Source organism: Meleagris gallopavo, chromosome 1, assembly GCF_905368555.1.
Source record: "Meleagris gallopavo chromosome 1, MGAL_WU_HG_1.1, whole genome shotgun sequence".
Lineage (NCBI taxonomy): Eukaryota > Metazoa > Chordata > Aves > Galliformes > Phasianidae > Meleagris > Meleagris gallopavo.
Genome location: NC_139404.1, coordinates 7,770,902 through 7,792,165, shown reverse-complemented (window position 1 = coordinate 7,792,165; position 21,264 = coordinate 7,770,902). Strand labels below are relative to the sequence as shown.

General features: G+C 39.7%; 1 protein-coding gene across 1 annotated transcript in view; it reads right to left on the bottom strand.

Annotated features, from left to right (window-relative positions):
• The window catches only part of ELAPOR2 (endosome-lysosome associated apoptosis and autophagy regulator family member 2), a 95,160-nt gene that overhangs the window by 3,954 nt on the left and 69,942 nt on the right, over positions 1-21,264 (bottom strand). The window contains exons 8-21 of the mRNA XM_085216300.1: positions 21,023-21,111; positions 17,986-18,166; positions 17,036-17,164; positions 15,694-15,784; positions 13,934-14,036; positions 12,699-12,836; positions 11,634-11,897; positions 10,589-10,762; positions 9,379-9,568; positions 5,724-5,820; positions 4,424-4,525; positions 2,586-2,712; positions 1,718-1,896; positions 1,077-1,242 (exon numbers count right to left, since the gene is read on the bottom strand). Of these exons, the coding sequence (XP_085072426.1) occupies positions 1,077-1,242; positions 1,718-1,896; positions 2,586-2,712; positions 4,424-4,525; positions 5,724-5,820; positions 9,379-9,568; positions 10,589-10,762; positions 11,634-11,897; positions 12,699-12,836; positions 13,934-14,036; positions 15,694-15,784; positions 17,036-17,164; positions 17,986-18,166; positions 21,023-21,111 (2,030 nt within the window). The remainder of the gene's footprint in view (positions 1-1,076; positions 1,243-1,717; positions 1,897-2,585; positions 2,713-4,423; positions 4,526-5,723; positions 5,821-9,378; positions 9,569-10,588; positions 10,763-11,633; positions 11,898-12,698; positions 12,837-13,933; positions 14,037-15,693; positions 15,785-17,035; positions 17,165-17,985; positions 18,167-21,022; positions 21,112-21,264) is intronic.

Sequence of the window (21,264 nt, the reverse complement as noted above, 5' to 3'; positions counted from 1 at the left end):
AGGCAGGGGCAAGAGGAAGTTCTGCACATTAGCTGTGTACCATATCCTAGGAGGGAGATCTGGGGAACACTTATGTGGAAAGAGGAAAGCATTCTAATAAAAATATAAGACAACCAAGAGAAAGGAAAAATAAGGGAGAAGAAAGGACACACAGTTACATTGCATTGCACTCAATCACAGAAAGGAAAACAAAGAACATGAGAAAAAAAATCTCAAAATTCAACTTTCTGAAATACTATTTAGACAAGAAACAAAAAAGTCACTTTTCAAAAGATTCTGTGTATTATTATTGTTGAAGAAACCTTCTTATTTTGAAACAACCCTCTTCAGCAGAACTGTGTGAAAGGGAAAATGTCATTCACCTTTTTCCTGTAATAACAGATGCCCCAGCTGGACTCCCTTAAAGACAACACCAACTTTCTCACTGATTGCAAAGCATTTGGAAAAAGATCAAAATGCTTGTGGGATCTACCATGACAGCCTTCTGTTGTCCCTATGAGAAATAATCAAAGGACATAAAAGACCTTTGTGCTAGGAATTCAAACATATAACAACGCTGCATCACATGCTGCAAAAAAATGCTTAGTGCTATTGCTCTCCAACAAAATGGAGGAGGTTGCTGTATTGGCTGATGGGCTTTAGCTGATGCTTTCTCTTCATCTGAATACTATAATCCTGAAAATTATGGCTCTCAAGTCAGCCATGAAGTCAGCCCAGGTGAGGCGCAAGCAGCTGACTGATGGTGTTCCTGATATTAATTTCCTGTGTCTTTAATAGCTGTTTGCTTCAGTGGAGGTATCTGGTAGGAATCCAGGAAGAGAGGTTTCCCATGCCTCTTTTTAGGCACAGCCCATACAATAAAAAATGCTTCAGGAAGCTCCCTGAAGCAGAAGAGAAAGTACTTCCTTAATTCCCTGAAACACTTATTATTACTCACATTGTGGATTTCAGCAGGTCGAGAGCAAACTGGGTGATGTGTGTGCCAGAGGCTACACAAAGCACTGTGGCATCACAGCCTCATCGCATCCAGTGATAAATAATGGTAATAATTAATACTAGTACTAATTACCACTTACCTTTGTTGCCAAGGACTTCAGCTTCCCCAGCAGTGACTGCTTATTTGAATATACTATTTCTTCTTCATTATCTTCCCCCTCCATTATAGCACAACTGTCAGCAGCTGGCAGCTCACACTCTTTTGAGTTCGCTGTCATCACTAATTTGGAATATTTATACTCCAGCCTGAAGACAGAAAGCCACACAGGTATTATTTTAGTTGGGTTTTTGTTGTTGCCGTTGTTTTGGTTTTGTTTTTTGTTTTTTTTTTTACAAATGTCTCCTATTCAAATATTTTATAATTTAGATTATCTGAAGTCCTGCTGAAAGGTATGAATTAGACTCAAGAAATACCCTTTTGGTCTTCATACCTTGAGAAAGCCATGTTGCTTCAGGACTTAGTCAACCTCAAACTCTTAGGGGTTAAAAAGACAGCCCCTGTCAGGAAATCATCCCATAATAAATTATTGGGGATTTTCTATATTTTTCATTCTAGCAGTTTTGAAAACCATTGCCAGCAGAAAACTCAGCTTGGTCGATCAACAAACTGATCAAGCATGATATTTTTCATCAACGTCGTCATAAGGTCAGATCCATGACACGTCTTTTTGTTCAATACATCAAGCTTACTTTTATATGCAACACAAGTTGCAGCACTTACTTCTGGTTCTTCTTCCAAAAATAGCATGTCAAAGCTATCAGCAGCACAGCAGTGAAAGCACCAACACCAGCTCCAACCTTTAGCCAAAAATCCACCGTTTCACAAGTGCTGGTCCTTTTCTCTGGTAAGGGAACCCCTCTAATGCAATGCTTTGGTTCATTCCATACATATAAGGTTTCCTTTCAAATAGAAATCACAGAACAACAGAAAATGAGCTGTTTGTTGGAAAACAGAGAACTATTTAAAGTTGAAATAAACAAGCTGGTTTTTGGTAAATGGGTTAGACATCTTGTCAGTAAAAGACAACCAAAGCAAGTGCTTGATTTTCAGTCAGATTATCAACTCGGTTGTCCCCTTGATTGTAGCTGTAGATTCAAACGTGGCAAAAGGGTTTCCTCTTCTTTACTGATCCTCACTGGATATGCTTTGGTTTGGACAGGGATTGTAAATTGGCTGTGCCTGCTTTGGAAATGTTTGTCAACAGGGCGATTCTGAACAAGTGGAAGGATTTCCTAATATTTGATTAGAAGAGGCAGTAACAAAAACACTGCAAACAAGAAAAGATGAATTTCTAAACTGAAATCCATCTAGTCTGCCTTGATGATTATGGCTACATAAGGACTGATGTCCTTTAGGTATTCCATTCTACAAACAGCTTGCTTGCATGTAGGAATGTATCTAGAGTTTAGGTCTTACCCATACAAACACAGGCTTGAGGAGAGCTGCTGGGCACAAATATTCCTGAGTCTCAACACAGCCAGAGATCCCCAACTCTGCATGCACTTAATATGTCCACTTGCACACAGAATTGCAACAGCTTTCAAGTTTTACCCAAATGTTTTACAACTCAGAGCTGGGGGTGCCGTACCTGAAATCCTTTTTTGCAAGCTCCCTCAATCTCATGATAGTCTTGCTCTGTGCACAGTGGGCAAGCTTCTGCACTTTCCCACACAAAGTAGAAAGTGCATCCATCGCAGGTGCCAGCAGGGCATGAGCTAGGAGGAGAGCAAAGCATCATTATCATTTATTAAACACTCTGGAGTTTGCATCTTCACTCTATATTCTGTTGCTGAAGATTGGTAATGGCAAGTAAAAAATACAAACAGATAAACATCCATCAAGTCAGCAGATGAATAAATCTGGGGGAAGAATTTTTCCCAGTTTACAAAATGTTCTCTCAAATAAAAACAGATGTTGGGCTGCCAAAGGTCTTAAAAAAAAAAAAAAAACAGTTCAGTTCCTGGCAGTGTGTGCTACCTATGCACCTACAATGAAGAGAAGAAGCCCTGGGGCAGCAGAACTACTCTAACATTTCACCAGCACGAGCTAGACTGGCTCATGCCTCTTACTTTCTCCTGCACTGGGTGACTGTTTCTTACGAATGCTGCAAGTTGGTTCCTGCTCTTGTTAAAATGATGCCTGGGTGATGTCATCCATATGGAATGGACTTGTCCTGTCATGGTTAATTACTAGGAAGATGTTCACCAGTTAATGAAGAGATAACAGTTTTTCTTTGTTTAAGAGAGACTAATGAGTTTATTATGCATTCAACTGGAAGAACAAAGTTGTACTGGCAATGCTAGTGCACTCGTGCAGTTTATCCTCCTGACAACTGCAGCAGTAATAACAGCAGTAGTGACACACAGTCCATGCAAGAAGTTAGGTTGTTTAACTGTGATATATACTCATGCAGAAAAATTGATGTAAATGTTTTTATTGTACCATCCGGGAATCTGTTATTCTGATCTAAAGGACTAAAAATCTGTTATTCTGATCTAAAGGACTAAAAGCCAATTCTGGCTTACCTTAATCTGAATAACTGATACCTATCATCTCTGGATAATGAAATACTTTTTGCTATACATGATCATTGACAGATCTTTCTCCTCTTTTATATCTTTCACCTTGTACTGCAACTTCATGTGATACTAAATGCTGTGTCTGGGAGATCAAAGAGTTACATGCAATACTACTTGACATTTATCAGCTACCTCACTACTTATTTGAAAATAGCTGTCTGACTGCTGAGTTAATCAAAGTGGGGCAAGGAAGGGAGATGTCAGCAGGAAATGAAATGAGGTACGTCATGTCAGCGTCAGTTGTGTGATGTTTCTGTCTATGCCCACGCTGTTAAAAGCAGAATTGTTTACTCCTCTCACTACTGGTGAGTTATCACAGCTCACACTGTGTTAAACACAAAATGCTAGAAAGCAAGGACTCACACCTGAAGGAGATTCACACAGCGTTTGATAGATGGTAACTTGTTGCCCAGCGTAATTTGCAGAGTGTCAAGGCCTTAAGAAACTGGGTAAACATCTCCAAAGGCATTCAAACATCAGTCACTCAGCTGTCACATGTCACTCAGCTGCCTCTTTGGCTTTGTTCAGGTGGGCACGAATAACCCTTCCCAAAGAGGATCCCACACATCTCACAATGTTTTAGCTTTTGGGAAGGAGGATAAGTGAGGGTATGTATGATCAATACAATAGCAATGTCCAGACAGACATTACTGTAATATAGTACATAAAAAAAATATCACATAAAGATAGTATATCATATTATATATGATGGGTTTGACAGCTCTGAGGAGAAATGAGAGAGACTTCCCAGAAGGTTAAATGAGGGAGAACAGCACTTTTCATTGCTGTTAAGTATAAACTTCCTACTGAGTTTTCAGGCACTACTGGGACACAAACACTTGAATACCTGGGCACCGAAAGTTCTCCCTGATCTGGCTTGTTGGGGTTGCATCTCACTGTCACAACAGTTGCACGACCATCTTCACAAGAGGTTGTTGCTGTTGAAGATCTAATATGAAACAGGAAGAAAAATGTGCAGTCAGTAACGTTTCCACTACAGTAAATACATGCTGCTGTTTCATAGGTCTACATCATTCATCAACCTGCAATAATAATGTAATACTCTTTGCTGTGGCACTTTTGCCATTGTCAGCTGGAAGAACAAAAAGGAGGGATAGAAGCTTCTTAGGCTTCATCACATCATTCAAATCTCAAAGTACTCTGAGATGGAATTTGGGAACTGCTCTGTTTTTCTAGCTAGTTTGATTTCTGCTGAGCAAAGAAATAAACCTGCCCACAAAATAAGGAAGATTAAAAAAGCAGAATTACAGGCACTGTTGTGCTTGCCGTGTTACTCTGACAGAGAGTTCACGATAGCTTCTTCCTTGTCCAGGAACTCTATATTACACTGTTCCTGAAACAGCAGAAGGTAAGGAGAATGTTATTCCAAAAAACAACTAACACTGTTAGTCAAGTTTATAATATTCTCAAAGTAGGGTCACTGCTGTAGGGTTTGGTCTGCAATACCCATCAAGAAAATGTATTTGATTATTCGTGAAGTGTTGAAACCTAAAGTGGTAGAGCAAATTAAGATCTATCACTGAAGTCAACATTGAGAGCCAATTGGTACAGCAAATGTAGGTATGTGCCTTAGGATAACCTGCATAGCCTCACAGCTCCAAAAAGCAAACACAAAAGCTCAGTTCACATGCTGTCTACCAGCACATAGACATCTTAATAGAGGTGATTTTTGAGCTAATTATTACCAAATTATTTTTATGGAGGAGAGTGAATAATAAGAAAAGCATGCTAAAAACTGAGCAACTTGGAACAATTATTTTTAACATTAATACATTCATTTTTGAAACATCAAAAAATACAAATGATTGTGAAAGAAAATATACAATGAAAAGTGAACACACCAAAGTCACATACATAAAATTATGGGAAAGTAACATGACAGTGGAAGTGGCACTTGGATTAATCAAACTTCTGGTATCACTGTCTACACATCAAGTATAATTTAGACTTAAGCAAAACAGTGTAGGCTGATTTCTTAAAATATTCTTCAACACTTCAACCCATATCAGCCAAATGTTGACTAAAGCAATAAAGATTAAAGGTGCATTAAAGATCTTCCCTCAGAGCTTTAGTTTCCTTTAAACAAAAGAAAGTTGAGGTACCAGTTAGCAGGACTCTTTACCTACTTGTAAAAGAAATGCACGTCAGGTACTTTGCTTGGAGAGGGAGGGAACATATCTGTCTTGACACTGATATTTTCCAGCGCTGTTTCAACAGTAGCTCCTAAAATTTAGGAAAATAAAAATGAAAGGAATAAGATAGGGATGGATTTTCTGAGGAGTTCATGAGCAATATTTTCTATCTGCAAGGTAAGGTTCTCACTTAATATAGCATTTAATGGCATTGTTATGTATTATTCACTTTCCTTTATTCTAAGTGAGACTGCAGATTTGTATGTTCCTCATGCAGTCTGATTTTGTCATACAGAAAATATTAATAAAAACAGTGTACATGAATTATACTCTTTTTGTCTGAATTTACATCTATCAGGAGATATCACAGAATAATAAAATAACTCTGTTTGGCAAAGGACTTTTGGAAATCATCTGATACTATCAACTGCTAAAACCATATGCCTTGCATGTGATGCTTTTGTGTATAACACTAACACAACATAATCAAAACATCTAGAGCAATCTGTACTGTTGCAGGAAAAAAACTTCAGTGAAAAGATTCAGAAGGATTATGGATTCATAGAAAAGCCTTGATGGCACATTTTGCAACAAACAGATGGATGCATGGAATAACAAATGTTACACAGGTCTGCATGGACTTTGGAGAAGACCTGAGAAAGAGGAAAACTCAAGTAATGCAAATTCTGAGATCCTTTTTATCCCATGAACCAGAGAAGATGGAAAACACTGATCCTGCACCACAACATTTCAGAAGTGGGAGCTGTACAAATGGAGCAGGTTGCATCCTTCTAGTGAGGTGAAAAACTGCTGGAACTGTAAAAAGCAAAGTGGTAGCAACCAGCAACTACAGGAAGATTGAAGACAAGAGTTTTCCCCTTGTTTTTCCAGCAACTCAGACACCTGGCTGCATTCTTTAGTCTGTCCAAGCCTGTGATCATGTAAGTACATGGATCTATGTGCTCAGTAACACTGCCTAGTCATGCAGGTGAGGAATGGCAAGAGAGCATCACATCAACACAAAGAAAAAGCAAAGAACCTTGTTGCAGCAGCTATGGGGAACACATGCAGTGAGATGCCACTGTTGTGGAGGAGTCTCCAATCTGAGAACACAGGCTAGAGTCCCTTTAATATTTCCTTTAATCAAAGATATCATATTTAACACAGGGCATCTTAAATTTGGATCTCAACCAAGCATTCAAACTTACTCAGTAGACTGGAAGATGTAGCTCCTAGGGACTTTAATATATTCAAGAGGCAATGAGAGAATATTCCTATCCCATACACAGTACTGCAAAGCTGGCATCCCAAAGTGCCATTTCTAAAAATAACACTGGAAGCAAAATCAAGTGTGAGGAAAAAAGATGGTATTTCTCAGAAGATATTAACTAGATAGCTAAAAAGCCACAACGGCTCTCTCTTGAATGACAACTGTTTTGATTAAGAGTCCACTTTGGAATAAAATAGCAGGAAAGGAACCTTTAAAAAAATAAAATTGGCAAAGTTTCACAGAGAGGGAATAGAGAATCAGATAGCAATCTATTTAAATCAGAAGTTTCAGTTACAAAAAAAGTGATAATGGATGCTAAAGACTTCAGGGAAAAGCTCATATTTGGCAGCACTAGAAAAATTGTAAGTCTGAGACCTGTTAAAAAATACTAGAAATAAAATATGCCTTATGGATGTCAAAGGCAAACTTTAAGCATTTTAAAATGTAAAAGTTGTAATAGAGAAAATGCAGATCTTGATATGTTTTCTCTGTACAAAGAGAAAATCAGGATTACCTGCATCCTTTCCAAGATAATGTTTGTACACCTTATTTTTTCACTAGCAAGAGAGGATTTTGGCAACTACCTGGGATGCACACACAAATTAGCAAACCTGTATCTAAGAGTAAATCAGGCCAACAGGATTTCCCACTTAGAAATATCTGTCTTTAATAGAACATTTAACGATAGTGAAATGTCAGAAGACTGATGGAGAGGGAATACAGTGTAGAAATTCAGAAAGGACAAAACTGAACCACAGATGAAAATGTGGCTAACACGATTTGGCAGATCAAAAGGAATGGGAAGTGGAAGATGACTTCAGTTAATGTATAGATACATTTTAGAAAGCAGACAACATAAATTTGTGCAGAACAGCTTCTGTTCAATAAATCTGATTTCATTCCTTGAGTGCTGATGAATCTGGTTGCTAAAGAAAATTATATACATTTATCAAGTATTTCACTAATTAACATGAGATTTTAATTAAAGAGTTGGCAGTGTACTATCAATTAAGTGTATACTCTGAATTAAAAGTTATTAGTTAATCAATTACAAAATTATCTGTCCACGGCAAATTGTCATCAAAAGGATATGGCCCCAGGTTTCTCTAGGCATTGACCCAAAATATCCCAAAATGTAAGATTTTCATCAGTGATCTGCAAGTAACAACATAATCACTACTGGTAAAGTGCAGATGAGACAAAAATCAAGAGGAATAGAAATAAAAAACAGGGTGACTTCATTCACTTGGTAACCTGGTCCCACTGAAACATAACATATTTTAGTGCAGCACTGTGCTGCAGGAGATGAAGGCCAGTCCTAAAAAAGAGAGATTGTCCCTTGGAAATTGTAACTTTGAAAAAGATCTTGGTTCTGGACAATAGAACCAAGAGGACATCATGAAATCCCATGAGTTCAGAAGGGCTCAAAGATTCATTTGTTGCTTGTAAATACAAACATGAAAGTGATTCTCATTGTCTTTATAGTGAATGAAATGCTGTAGTAGCATCCTAGTCTGATACCCAAACTTTAAGAAAAGATAATAACACAGAAAGAGGCCACAGAAAGAGCCTCAAAAGGTATTTGGATGTTTGAGAGAAATACATGTTAGCAAGAGACTTTGAAGAATTTGGTCTGCTTAGTTTATCAGCAGAGCAGATGAGCAGGGAGTGATTGTGTGAGGAGGTGTGATGATCCCAGTGTACAAAAAAATTCCCCAGACAGGAGAAAGTAGTAAGTGCTGAAAATTGAAGCCAGGCAAATTCAAACAGGAGAAAAAGCTGCTTTAATAGAAAATATGGAGATGGTGTTTGTCCAGTGAAATGTATAATAATAACAACTACTGAAAAGCTTTCATCTCCATTAGTCTTAGAAGTTCAGGTTTGGAATGCTCTTGCAAAGATGTGCTTTTGTCAAAAACAGGTTTCTGGGCTTATTGCCAGGGAGCAAGTACAAACATTCTGTGCCTGTAATGGATAGGTGAGCAAACTAGATGACTTCATTGTCTGCTCTGGCCTTAGACTCTGCGAACTTGTGAGCCAGAACAATGAAAGACATAATGGTTTACACTGTCTCATGCTGCCCTCATCTAATTATGCCCCAGTAACACCTGAAATTGCCTGAGTGGGGACTTGGCATAGGCAGGAATACATGGACTAATGGGACTGCTACAGTGACTGGTCTTGCTCTACAAGAAATGGGCAGGAAACATGACAGCAAATGAAATCTTTTTAATTACATTCTCCAGATTTTTATGCTGAAATTTTACGCACCATGGGACCCACGAGACCAAACACAGGGAAGAAATACTAATACTAATTAATACTGACCAGTCCTAAGATAACTCACTTGCAGCAATATGCAAAACACAAACCACGTACCTAAGAATCTGTCAGCAAGGCTATTGGACTGAAGAGCCAGGGCTGTTCGGAAGCCCTTGCTGTCTGATGGGATGATGGTGGACTGACAGACAAAAGCTCCCACAAAGTTGGAAAAATCTTCTGATTCTGCAACCATGTCCTTCAGGGTAACATCTGTGATATTGTCAGTGCAAATAGCCATCTTTTTACCCTGCAGACAATCAGGAAAAAATGGGGAAGTTGTTTGTTGTTGATAGGATGTGGAAAATTTTGGGAGACATTGCAAACTGTACGAGCTTCATTCGTCTTAGAAATAACTCCATGTTTCCATCCTGAGAGAAACAAATTGCTGCAATAAACTGTGTCATTCTGAAGGCTCCGATTAAAGCCTCGTTTAGACTCAGAAACAAGATGTCACCTCCAGTATGTGTCTTATCAGAAACTTGTGCTACGAAGCACTTTTCTCTGTTTATCTTGACAGCACAGTGCTTACTTGCAGAGCATAATAAAATGGCTTGTACAGAAAAAACATATTGCTTGTAAATAATGAACTGTAGAATACCTCTTTATTTGGAATTTAAACCAGATAAAATATTCTGAAAGCATGAGTACATTAAATCCATAAGCAGATACACAGCCTTCAAGACTGCATTAATGTCACATACTGAGACCAATGTAAGAATCTCAGAACAGTAGCAATGAAAGCCAAATTAAGGAATTTGGCAGGCTTGACCCTCCAAAATGCCAAGCACACAGACCTGCTCCTCTGGGTCTGATAGTACTGTAGTACCAAGGAATAATGTTTGAGAAATGAAGATCAGATCTACAGGGGAGTGTCTTTATGGATCTGTCATCAGCTGTCATCCAGATAGGTATGTACACATTTAAGCCCAAAAGTATGCAAAATTCTTTGAAGAAATACGATTACTGGTTTATCTCCTCTCATGCAAACCCCCTGGTATATGGAGAAGACATTTCCTAACTTTACAGGGATAAACACTGATGTAAACTGTATGCATTGGCTTTCAAGGGATAATCATCTGGTACTGCTCCAAAATGTCAACTGTTATTTCTGACAATATATTCTGCTACACTCCAAATCTGACTGGGAGCAAGATACAGAGGAAAGCATTTGTACAGTGATGATGCACACTGCCTCAGTGCGATCCCACCAAGCATCAACATGGACTGCACATTGGTTAACCCAAACCTCAACACCCACTGAGCTCACCTCATTTCCACACAGGCTGATGTTAAAGAAGTGGAAGAACTTGGTCCCACGGGAAGTGAAGCTCGGCCCACTCATCAAGGAGCCCACCTGGCTGAGGTTGCTAAAATCATAACTCAGGGTCTGGTTATCCTTGACGTATGACACCAAGCAGTCACTGAAGCAGGCAGAGTGGTCCTTCAGAGATGGAGAGGAATTCATAAAAGAGAAATTATGGAGGACCAGCAGCAAACCATATAGCTGGCAACTGTGAGTTAAAGCAAGGAGGAGCAGACAGGACTACTTTCCTTGCTAAGGACAAAAGGGAATTTCTCCTGTTTCATCTTTCCCTTGAGAAAATTCCCATCCTTGCTTCAGTTCCTTGCAACCAAATCTCAGTAGGGCTTTGATGTTCCTAAACCTTGCTTCTCTGCTATCCAAGAAAATGTAAAATTGCTTTGTTTAGTTGTGGGCATATTTATGATCTCGATGTCCAAGCTTAAAACCCTGTAGATAGACCAGAACCATGGCCTTGCTTATACTTGCATCTTGCAAACCCAAGAAGCAGAGCTTAAGAAACAATAACAAAATATGAACCCAACCGAAAACAGGAAGATTATGAACAAAACAGATCTGTTCAAGTCCCCGTGCAATTCCTTGCTGAACAATACTCACATGGTAAACATTTATCTAGGCTTACAGGCAAGTTCTAAAGGGAAGGTAACATCATCCAGCTGGTGAAGTCCCTGAGTTTAAAATAGCAAGAGTTTGGGACAGTTCGAGCTTCAAGTAACTTAAATATTTACTTTATTCATACACTATCCCAATATAGCTTCTTGAAATGGACCATTTTTTGAGCCAGTGTGGTCAATGTTATCATTTTATTATATGTGTAGAAACAAAAATTAGACTAAGGACATAACTGGAAGAATGGGTTCATTGGTTACAATAATACTCCCATGCTAACAAGACACATATCTGCAGTAAAAGCAGCCAAGCTGGCCCTTTGAGTGCTTATGTTCCAACCTACCCTGTCTGCCCTTCACTGAGACAATCACAGCTTCCATACCTTGGTGCTCTTGCTGCCAGGCCCACATGGGATGCAGGCCTCCCTGCCGTAGACCTGATGGATGGACAGGAAGGTGTTGGCTGGACACTCCTTGCACTGGCTGGTCTCCTTCTCGATGTAGTGTCCCACTGGGCAGGGCACACAGGATGAGCCAGACTGCTCAGAGCCCAGCGCACAGGCCCGGCAAGAGGAGGCGACTCCATCCACCGCGTTAGTCACTGTGATGGAGTAGATCTTTGCCACATCATTGATGAACTGCCTGCTCTAGAACGAGAGCCAAAGAAACCACCCTGGTGCCACCACATCATTGCACATGGACATTGACTTATGCATGTACTTCCAGCATGGGTGGTTTACCCACAGCTCCTTCCTCAGTTACCCTATGTCTTAGTTTCAGCTGGGATGCAGTTTTTTTCTTCAGATTGTCTGGAGTTATGCTATGTTTTGGTTCTAGGAGAAAAATAATGTTGATAATACACTGATGTTTATAGTTGCTGCTGAGCAGTTGTTGTACAGAGCCAAGGCCATTCTCAGCAAATGGCCCAGGGAGCTGGGAGGGAACAGAATTAGGACAGCTGACTTCAACTGGACAAAAGGATATTCCATACCATATGCCACCATGAAGAAGGCATTTTGAAGTGGATGGGAGTTCACCTCTTTCTCTTCCACTGCTCGGGGGCTAGCTGGGCATCAGTCAGGGGGCAGTGAGCAACTACTTGTGCATCACTCGTTATATACATTCACACACACACACACACACACACACACACACACACACAATTGTAATTATTATCTTGTTTCTTTTCTCTATCTGGATCAATAGTTATATCTCAGTCCATGAGTTCTACTTTTTTTTATTCCCGATTCTCTCCCCATCCCACTGGGAAGGGCAGGACGGGAGTGAGCAAACAACTGTGTGGTGCTGAGCCACCTGTCCGCTTAAACCACAACAACCTGCAAGGTAACAGCCACTCACCCCTTAGAAGAAGCCTGTGAGCTTTAACAGAAAGTAAGAGCACAGACAGTGAGTGTCCAAAGGAAGCTGTGCTGTAAAACAATACTTACATCTTGGCCTTCATTTATTCTCTGAAAGGCCCAAGTAAACGTGAAGGAAGCGTTTTTGGAGATTACATGAGTGTAGGATTGCTTCTCTTTACTTCTTTCCCATGACTCCACCACATTAGTATTTTTTCGATTAATATCCTATAAAAGTCATAATAATTTATTTAAAAAAAAAACACAAAAGTGGAGTCATATTATACTAAACATTAGCATTTTATAATATAGTCATTAATATATATAAAGGATTTTACAATTGCATTTAACATTTAATAAAAGGAAGCAAACATATTTATCCTGCTTTCCATCACTGGCAACATTCCAGTTGAGAAAAGGCATCTATTCTAAAAGGCATCTATTCTATCTTATTCACACAGCAGTTAACTTTAAAGTCCTATGGCCAATTATGAACAAGGAAGATTCAGCACAATGGCTGAGATTTCAAATTCTGTTTATGTATAAAACATGTGGGTCCCAGAGCATGGAGAGAAGAAAATTAAAATTCAAAGAAATATTGTAGTTTCTACCATCTCAGTATATCCAGCTTGTTGATGTCTCTAGTGAAACAGTACCAAAATTTACACAAGAAAAACCTGTCCAGCCTATCTTTATGTTTCTTATGCTCCATCAGTGGCACATGATCTAGTTCAAGATAAAACAGATTCCTATAAATTATCACTCAATACAAAAAAAAAGTACCAGCTTCACATTGCAATTGCAGGAACAAGGGAGTGGTCACAGAATTGGTTACCTTCCTCAGCTGATGGACAAGAAAAGTAAAAAACCATGACACTTGGTTTTCATTGACAAATGTCTGCTCCCTGCATATATTCCCCAAGTCTCTGACCGGACTAAGACTAAATTTCCTGATTTCCCTTTTCTTATCATCCCTTCCCACATGCAATGCTTTGGAATTGATAGAGGAAAACATGAACATCCAAGAGCTACTGAGAGATTTATCAGTTGGTCTAAGAAGGGAAATTTGGCTTTCTGGTGACAAATAATCTCTTTTACAACAAGCAAATAATCAACAACAGCTCACAATTCTAGTAGTAGAGAAATTTTGCTGGGCTACTAATTAAATCCTTTCTGCAAGGGCACCCCAGATATAAAGCTAACATCATGCTTAATCTTAGTCATAATAAACAAAGTGCAACTAATCACACCTATGCAAAGGTATTAAAGTGACATGTGAAATACCAGGCTCAGTCATCAGTCATGGAGAGAGGGGTCTCACTTACCGCCATGAAATACAGCACACAATCTGCTGAACAGATGGTCTCAAAAACAAAAGTGATCCGTCCTAGTTCTGACCCAGATGCTCCTGTCACTGATGTCGGAGGTCTATTTGAGAGGAAGAATAAAACATTTACAAGGTGCTCTCCAGACACACGGCAGTCAATCCTTACAATTGCTTTCTATATAGCAGGGGAACTCCAAAATACTATCACATAAAACCTGCCCTTACAGAACTATGGAGGATAGGCTTGCACTGCAACTCTACTCTGCGTTATTAAGCACAGCAGGACTACTTTAAAGTGTGTGATTTTTTTATGGTACAGTTCCCTCACTATCATCAATACCCAAATTTGAATGTATTGGTAGAGAATGTTATTACTTAAATGTGTTACAGAGGGGTAGCTTTAAGTGATTTGCACTGATTCAACTGCATCTACTGGTGGAAGATGCAATCAGGAGTTTCATTAAATAACCAGGGTGCTCTCATGCTATCTATTAAACACTTAAAAATACCCTTGACACTCCTAGTACTCAGCAGCAGGGACCACTTTGGAGAATTTCACATGATTACACTGGAACAATACTCAGAAACACCTGCAATGGAAATGACTGCAGCTCACGAATTACTTCAGTAGAGCAATTCTGGGACACATTGAGCTTTTCCATAAGTATGTTTCTTGCTTCTTTTTTATCTTTTTTGTTGTATGGACATATTGTAAAATAAAAATTAGGGTTTGCTCATCTGTTATAAAAAGTAGCAACTTCCTTCAGCTGAGACACGGCATTCCTTGCCTGTCTAAATCAGAGAATCATAGAATCATCTAGGTTGATCATCAAAATCATCAAGCACAACTATCAACCTGACCTACCAAGTCCCATTACTAAATCATATCCCCTAGTGCTGTGTCCACTTAAATACTCCCACACATAACTTAAATACATCCAGGGATGAGAACTCCACCACTTCCCTGGACAGCTCATTTCAATGCTTGACATCCCCCTCCAAGTAGAATTTCTTGTTAAGGTCTAATCAAAACCTCCCTTGGTGCAGCTTGAAACCATTTCCTTGCATCCTATCAATTGTCACCTGAGAAAAGAGATTAACAACCTCCTTGCTACAACCTCATTACTGGTAGTTGTAGAGAGTGATGGGGTCTCCTCTCAGCCTCCTCTTCTCCACACTAAACAATCCCAGTTCTCTCTCCTCTCAATTCCATCTGCTCCTCATAACTCTTGTTTTACAGTCCCTCCATCAGCTTTAATGATCTTCTCTGCACATGCTTTAGCAATTCAATATGCTTCTTGTAGTGAGGGGACCAAAGCAGAATGCAATATTCAAAGTGCAATATATAATGTTATAATAATACAATAATAATAAAAAACAAATAATGATAATAATCATTTATGATAATAATAATAGTAGGCACCTGGTCTGAGCTAGGAGCCTAAGGTCAGTCATTTGAAAAAGAAGAGATACAAGCATATCTAGCAGTTAATTCATCCTATCTGTGAGTCCAGGAGAGGTGGGACGCCCCGTCCTCCTGAGGTTCCTGCATCTTCCATTGACTCCAGGAGAAGCATAAACATTGCAGCCTAGCTTGAATAGCAAAGTCATGTGGGATCAGTATCCATTCCACGGCATGTTTAGCTTGTTTATTCACAATGGAAAACTGAAAACTTTGTTCATTCCTAGGTTAATGTGACACAGGTGTAAGACGCAGAGGTAAATGAAAAGTAAATGGAAAAAAATCCTGTTTCTTACTTAAATCCCGGGATGTGCAAGTTCAAGATAAGATAGTCATTGTCAGAGCCTCCAGCTCCACTCTGGATGTGATCACCAGCCACTTCCCAACCTTCACAGAACAAAAAAAAGGTATTTAAGAAACAGGTCACATAACAAAAAAAAAAAAAAATCTGCTTTACCATACGTTTTTAATCAGTTCAGTGCTTTCATACCAGATGTCTGGTGAAAACTGTAGGATGGTACAATAATGCTTTTGAAGGAAAAAATTTAGTAATGCTGACTTCATAGGCAAATGTCAATTTGGAGTCAGCAAAGTAATTGAAATTCCTTGACCTGTGCTGATCATTCCATCAGATGAGATGATCCATCTGACCTCTTCCAGCCTTAAAATTGATGAATAAATCTATGCATTAAACATAAATCACATACTTCAGTACATCTCTGCTTAAGACGTATAATTCAAAGCTTGAGTTGCATCAGACCGACAAGGCAGATCAAACTGAGTGGAATTTCTCAGTGAAGACTAGAGGTGAGAGAAGCCCACAACAGAACCATTTTCACAAGTGAGCTGTGACTGCTCTCTGCTGTAATCACAGCACATGTGCAGAGAGAAAGCTCTGAGAACTAAATGAACAATGATCATACACTTCAATTATGTTTTCCAAAAGAGTTATGCGTGTCTTTTTAAGTCACAATTATCACAAAACATGAAAAGAGATAAATTACAGAGAAGTCAAATAGTGTTTTTATCAATGGGGATATTCAGATGCTTCAAAGTATCACAGAATCATAGAATCATTTTGGTTGTAAGGAACCCTTAAAGGTCATCCAGTCCAACTCCCCTGCAATGAACAGGGACACCTACAGTTAGATCAGGTTGTTCAGAGCCCTGTCCAGCCTGACACTGAATGACTCCAGGGATGGTGCACCTACCACTTCTCTGGACAACCTTTTCCAGTGCACCAGCAAACTTACTATAAAAAACCTTTTTCTTATATCCAGTCTAAACCTCCCCTGTTACCATTTCCCCTTGTCTTCTCACTTGTCTTTGTTGTAAAGAGCCTGACCTGTTTTTTCTTATATACTCCATTTAGATACTGAAAGTTTGCTACCAAGTGTATATGGCAGTATAAGTCTTTAGCTGAGGGACCTGATGTAAACTGCATCTTCTGCCCTTTTCTGATATAAAAGAGATATTTAGTGACTGCTTCCTGCAGGAATTATCAAGTCTGGTGAAATTAAAGGAGGGAAACTCTGTTGCGAATCACAGCAAAGAGGATAGCCATTTTGATGGCTGCTCCACTACAACAGCAACCAGCAGGGCAGAAAGGCACTTAACAGTGAAGGGAGTTTTGCTCACCATTCATTCCATCGCATTTTGAGTTGCCAACATTAAAGCAAGAAGTCTTCATGTTGCTCGGTAAGATGTTCCACCACTTGTACTCAAAGCCAAGAGCAGGTTCAGTCCCAGCAGGGCAGGCTTTGCACTCTAAAGGGAGAGAGGTTACACAGAGTAAACACATCTCAAATAATGAGCATATAATGAGCAAATAACATCATTTGTTTCTTTATATCTAAATATCAAAAGACGTATCACAGAATCGTTTCAGTTAGAAAGGACCTTTAAATGTCATCTAGTCCAAGTCGCCTGCAAAGAACAGGGACACCTAGAGCTAGATCACGTTGCCCTGAGCCTGGTCCAGCCTTACCTTGAATGTCTCTGGTGATGGGACACTCATCACCTCTCTGGGCAAACTGTTCCAGTGCCTCACCATCAGGATTAGAAGAGTAGCAATGAGACCTATGCCCTTTTTAGTGGCTTAAGTTGAAAGACTGAGCATGCTGGTGAACACAAGTCCCCATAAAATTCTGCAGGTGACCACCAGTTCAATACATCTTAGAACCAATGAGCCAGAATTTGTGCTCAGAAAATGCTGGCTGAATATTAATTTGACAGTGCTTGAAATGAGATTTGCACAGGGAAGATCATGGCATGGAGAGAAGTATGGATGAAGAATTACTGACAGCAAAAGTTCTGATTTCTTTTTCAGAAACCACTGAAATTACCCCTAGGATATTTAAACCAGCTGAGAAATGTATTCAGAACACAGCAGGTCAATTTAGAGCAGAAAACTCCAATAAAAAAGATTTCAGAGGAAAAACAGATAGTCAATATCCTCTCTCTAATGGCAAATACTAAGAACTTTACAGAAAATAAACTCTGGCTTATGATGATGTGTCATTAAATTCAGTCATACGCAAATAGACAGTTACTTCTGGAGACACAAGCCATTTTTTTAGGACTCCTACCTTGTGTCCCGTCTGAAAACGTGCCCTGTGGGCAAGGAGTACAGGAAGATGAGGCATTGCTGTAAAAGCCAGGATTGCAGGGTGGACATTCCTTCCTCTCTCCAGAAGGAGGCAGAGTCAATGCATCAGGGAGGTCCTCTCTGCAGATCTTGGGTTCAATCCATTTGTACATGATCTGAGTCTGGAATGAGAAGACACGGAGCTCACATCATGTGTTAGAAAGCTTTAGGACTGCATGCACCATACAAGGGTGCATGCATATTGTATAATTGAGTTAGGGTATTCCCAATGTTTTATGCCAAAGACAGACATTGCACATCTGGAACAATAAGGGCAAAGCAGGGAAACATAAATGACTGTATTCACAAGCAATTTCAAGATCTCAGGTCTTAAAGAGTAAAGGAAAAAATGTGAAGCTTAAAACAATTATTACAGTGCATTACTATTTATCTAGTGAATTTTTCCATAGAAATGTTTCTGTGGAATACTATGTAAATAATTCTAACAAGTTAATAAATAATCTGTACATTTTGGCCATAGCAACCTTAGACATAACTTTTCCACTATAAAATTCCTTTATCTGGAAGGCATTTGTTAGCAGAAAATTGTAAGTTTTGCATTTTCTGCAAAGTGGCCAATTCTTTGCAAAGAACCCAAGTTCTCAGTAGTCATCTTCATCCAATTAGCAAAAGCCAGAAACAAACAGGAACTTCCCCAACTCCTCTCTAGTCCCTCCGCTTTACTTAAGGAGTAATTTATGAATGCTGATATGAGTAAGTCTGTACCATTACCTATATAATGGTGTTGCCTCGCCACCTTCTCTTGTTGGCAACATAAGTGAGATGAATCACTCACAGAGTTGAGTTTCAAATTTTCATCTGACTTTAGGCCTATCCCTAAAAAGGGTTTAATATCTCAAGATGAATATTAGCTGAGTTTCAGGGAAATCCAAGTGTTAATAATTTAACCTGGTCAGAGCTCACACTCTGGATTCTTCCACTTTTCAGACTCAGCAGCGCAACCAGGAATCCTTGAGGCCAGAAGCATGAGAACATGGTACAGTGGGAATGTCCCCAGTGTCAGAGTGACATGTCTCTCTGCTTGCCTTGCTGTCCTCCTTGGCTATCTCCTCATTCCTTGTTGATCAGCCTTCCCTTGCTGGTCCCAAATACTTAGAGGATTTTCTGGAGTATTGCTGTCTATTTTAGCAGCATCACAAGTGCCCACATTTAAAATAAAAAAGGATTAGAAGCTAGCAAAGTACTTGTGGGGTTGCCCAGAACCCAGACACACTATATACACTAAAATAAAACTACTGCAACTGAGCAGAGAGAAAGGGGTCAGACAGTGCCCATAGCCGCAGTGGTGAGGGTTTCTAAGACTGGGGCTGAAGTGACCATCACAGGATTTTCAAAGCAGAAGATGAGTGAAAATCAATAGGAGACAAGTGCATGACTCTCCCAAGGCCACTTCCACACATGCCGTGGAGACAACAATCAGACATCCAGTGAAAAACATGGACAATTATAGTAAGCCATGGGTCGATAAGCCTTTAGGCTGATGCTTTACAACCACTGTTGACCTGCAGATGACTGCAGAGTCAAGCCCTCATTGGACTGCATCATAAAGAAAAAAAGCTGGGGAGTAAAGCAAACTTTGACTGATTTCCACAGATGCCAAAAACTGCAGACCAGTAATGGCACTGCATTGCCATTGCCATTGGTATGTTCTTATTCAACCTGAAGATGAAGGGTGTTTGCTGAAAGACCCACTTTGCATTCTGATGATGTTCAGTGAAGGGAAGGGCCACCGAGGAGACACTAAGAGAGCCAATGGTGAAAGTCTGCTCAATGCCAAGGAGCCTTGAATTACCCATCGCAGTTACACGGCAACGTGTAGGAGGCTGCATTTAAATACTGTTGCTAATTCCTCAAGTCATTGCAAGAAGTTAAAAGAGCAAGAATCAGTGAGACAAGAACAGGTTGGAGAGTCTGCCAGCTCTGGGACTAAATTCACAGATGCTTTCTATATTAGAGCACATCATCTCTCAGCTGCATTTTGGAACTGCCTGACCAGGAAACCTCAAAGTAGTCCACAATGCCAGCAAATATTAGGCCAACAACCCATAAGTGCTACAGGTTTTGTGTACTTTCTGTCTCGTGCAGATCTGAGAAAGATGGAAACATGAAGAGGTAAAACAGGCTTGACCATGTTGTCCATGTGGGCATATCCCAAAGTGGGAGTTTCTTCTCCAAATTCCTCCTAAATCCCTATGCAACTGCTGGAACAAAGGGCAGGAGAGCTCCAAAGCCAGTCTGCTCCACCAACAGGACGTCCTATGAGAGACTCATTAGATTCTGAGGAAAATAACCTGAGAGTTCAGGCTTTTTGAGGCATTCCATAAGGCAAGCACATACCTGCAGTTAGGCTGTGCCACAGTATATGAACACAATAACTAGCTTATATCTATACTGTTATTTAAACAGATTGTGGACTCTTCTTTGACACTAAAACCAAGGGGCACGTCACATTAAACACCCACTCAAAACTGATGTGGCCACATCCTGTGCTCCTGTGCCATGCCAGCACTTGAATTATGTCTAAGCACTGCTGGGACAGAGCATGTTAACATAAGCTAAAAATTTTCCAGGAAAGACACAAATAACATTAGGTTTTAGGGAACATTAGAATTTAGGACACCACTTCAGCCTGTGCTCCAAACTTTAGTTTTATGAGCACACAGGCAGCACCGGGGACCCAGTCAGACTGATCACAAAAGCAAGGAGCTTAGCATTTCATTACAACAGATCTTTTAAGCAGACACGAGACAAGCAAATTCTTACAGAAGAATAAAATGGAAATGGATACAGATGGAGAAAGCAGCTAAAGGGCACACCAGCAGCCTCAGAGAGATTCAGTTCTGGAAGCAAAATTGGGATAGCAATTGGGTAAGAGATTCTTAGAAAACCTTGTTTTCAAATCCAGACATCACAGAAAGCTCAATGAGATTATAAATAATATCAGGCTTTTTACTTACTTTTCCTTCCTTATCACACGGAGTGTGGATCTGGAAAAAGTCTTTGTTAGTGCATGGAGGACGCTCTATACACGCACTGGATCCCTCTTCTAAAAAGAAAAATACTCTTATAGCAGGTGCTGTTGGTAACTGATTCTTCAACAACTTTCTTATAAATAATTGCAAGAAAGAAATCTGGAGACATTTTGACCATGAAAAATAGATTTTGCTCATGTTGTTTCATGATCAGCAGCTAACCACAG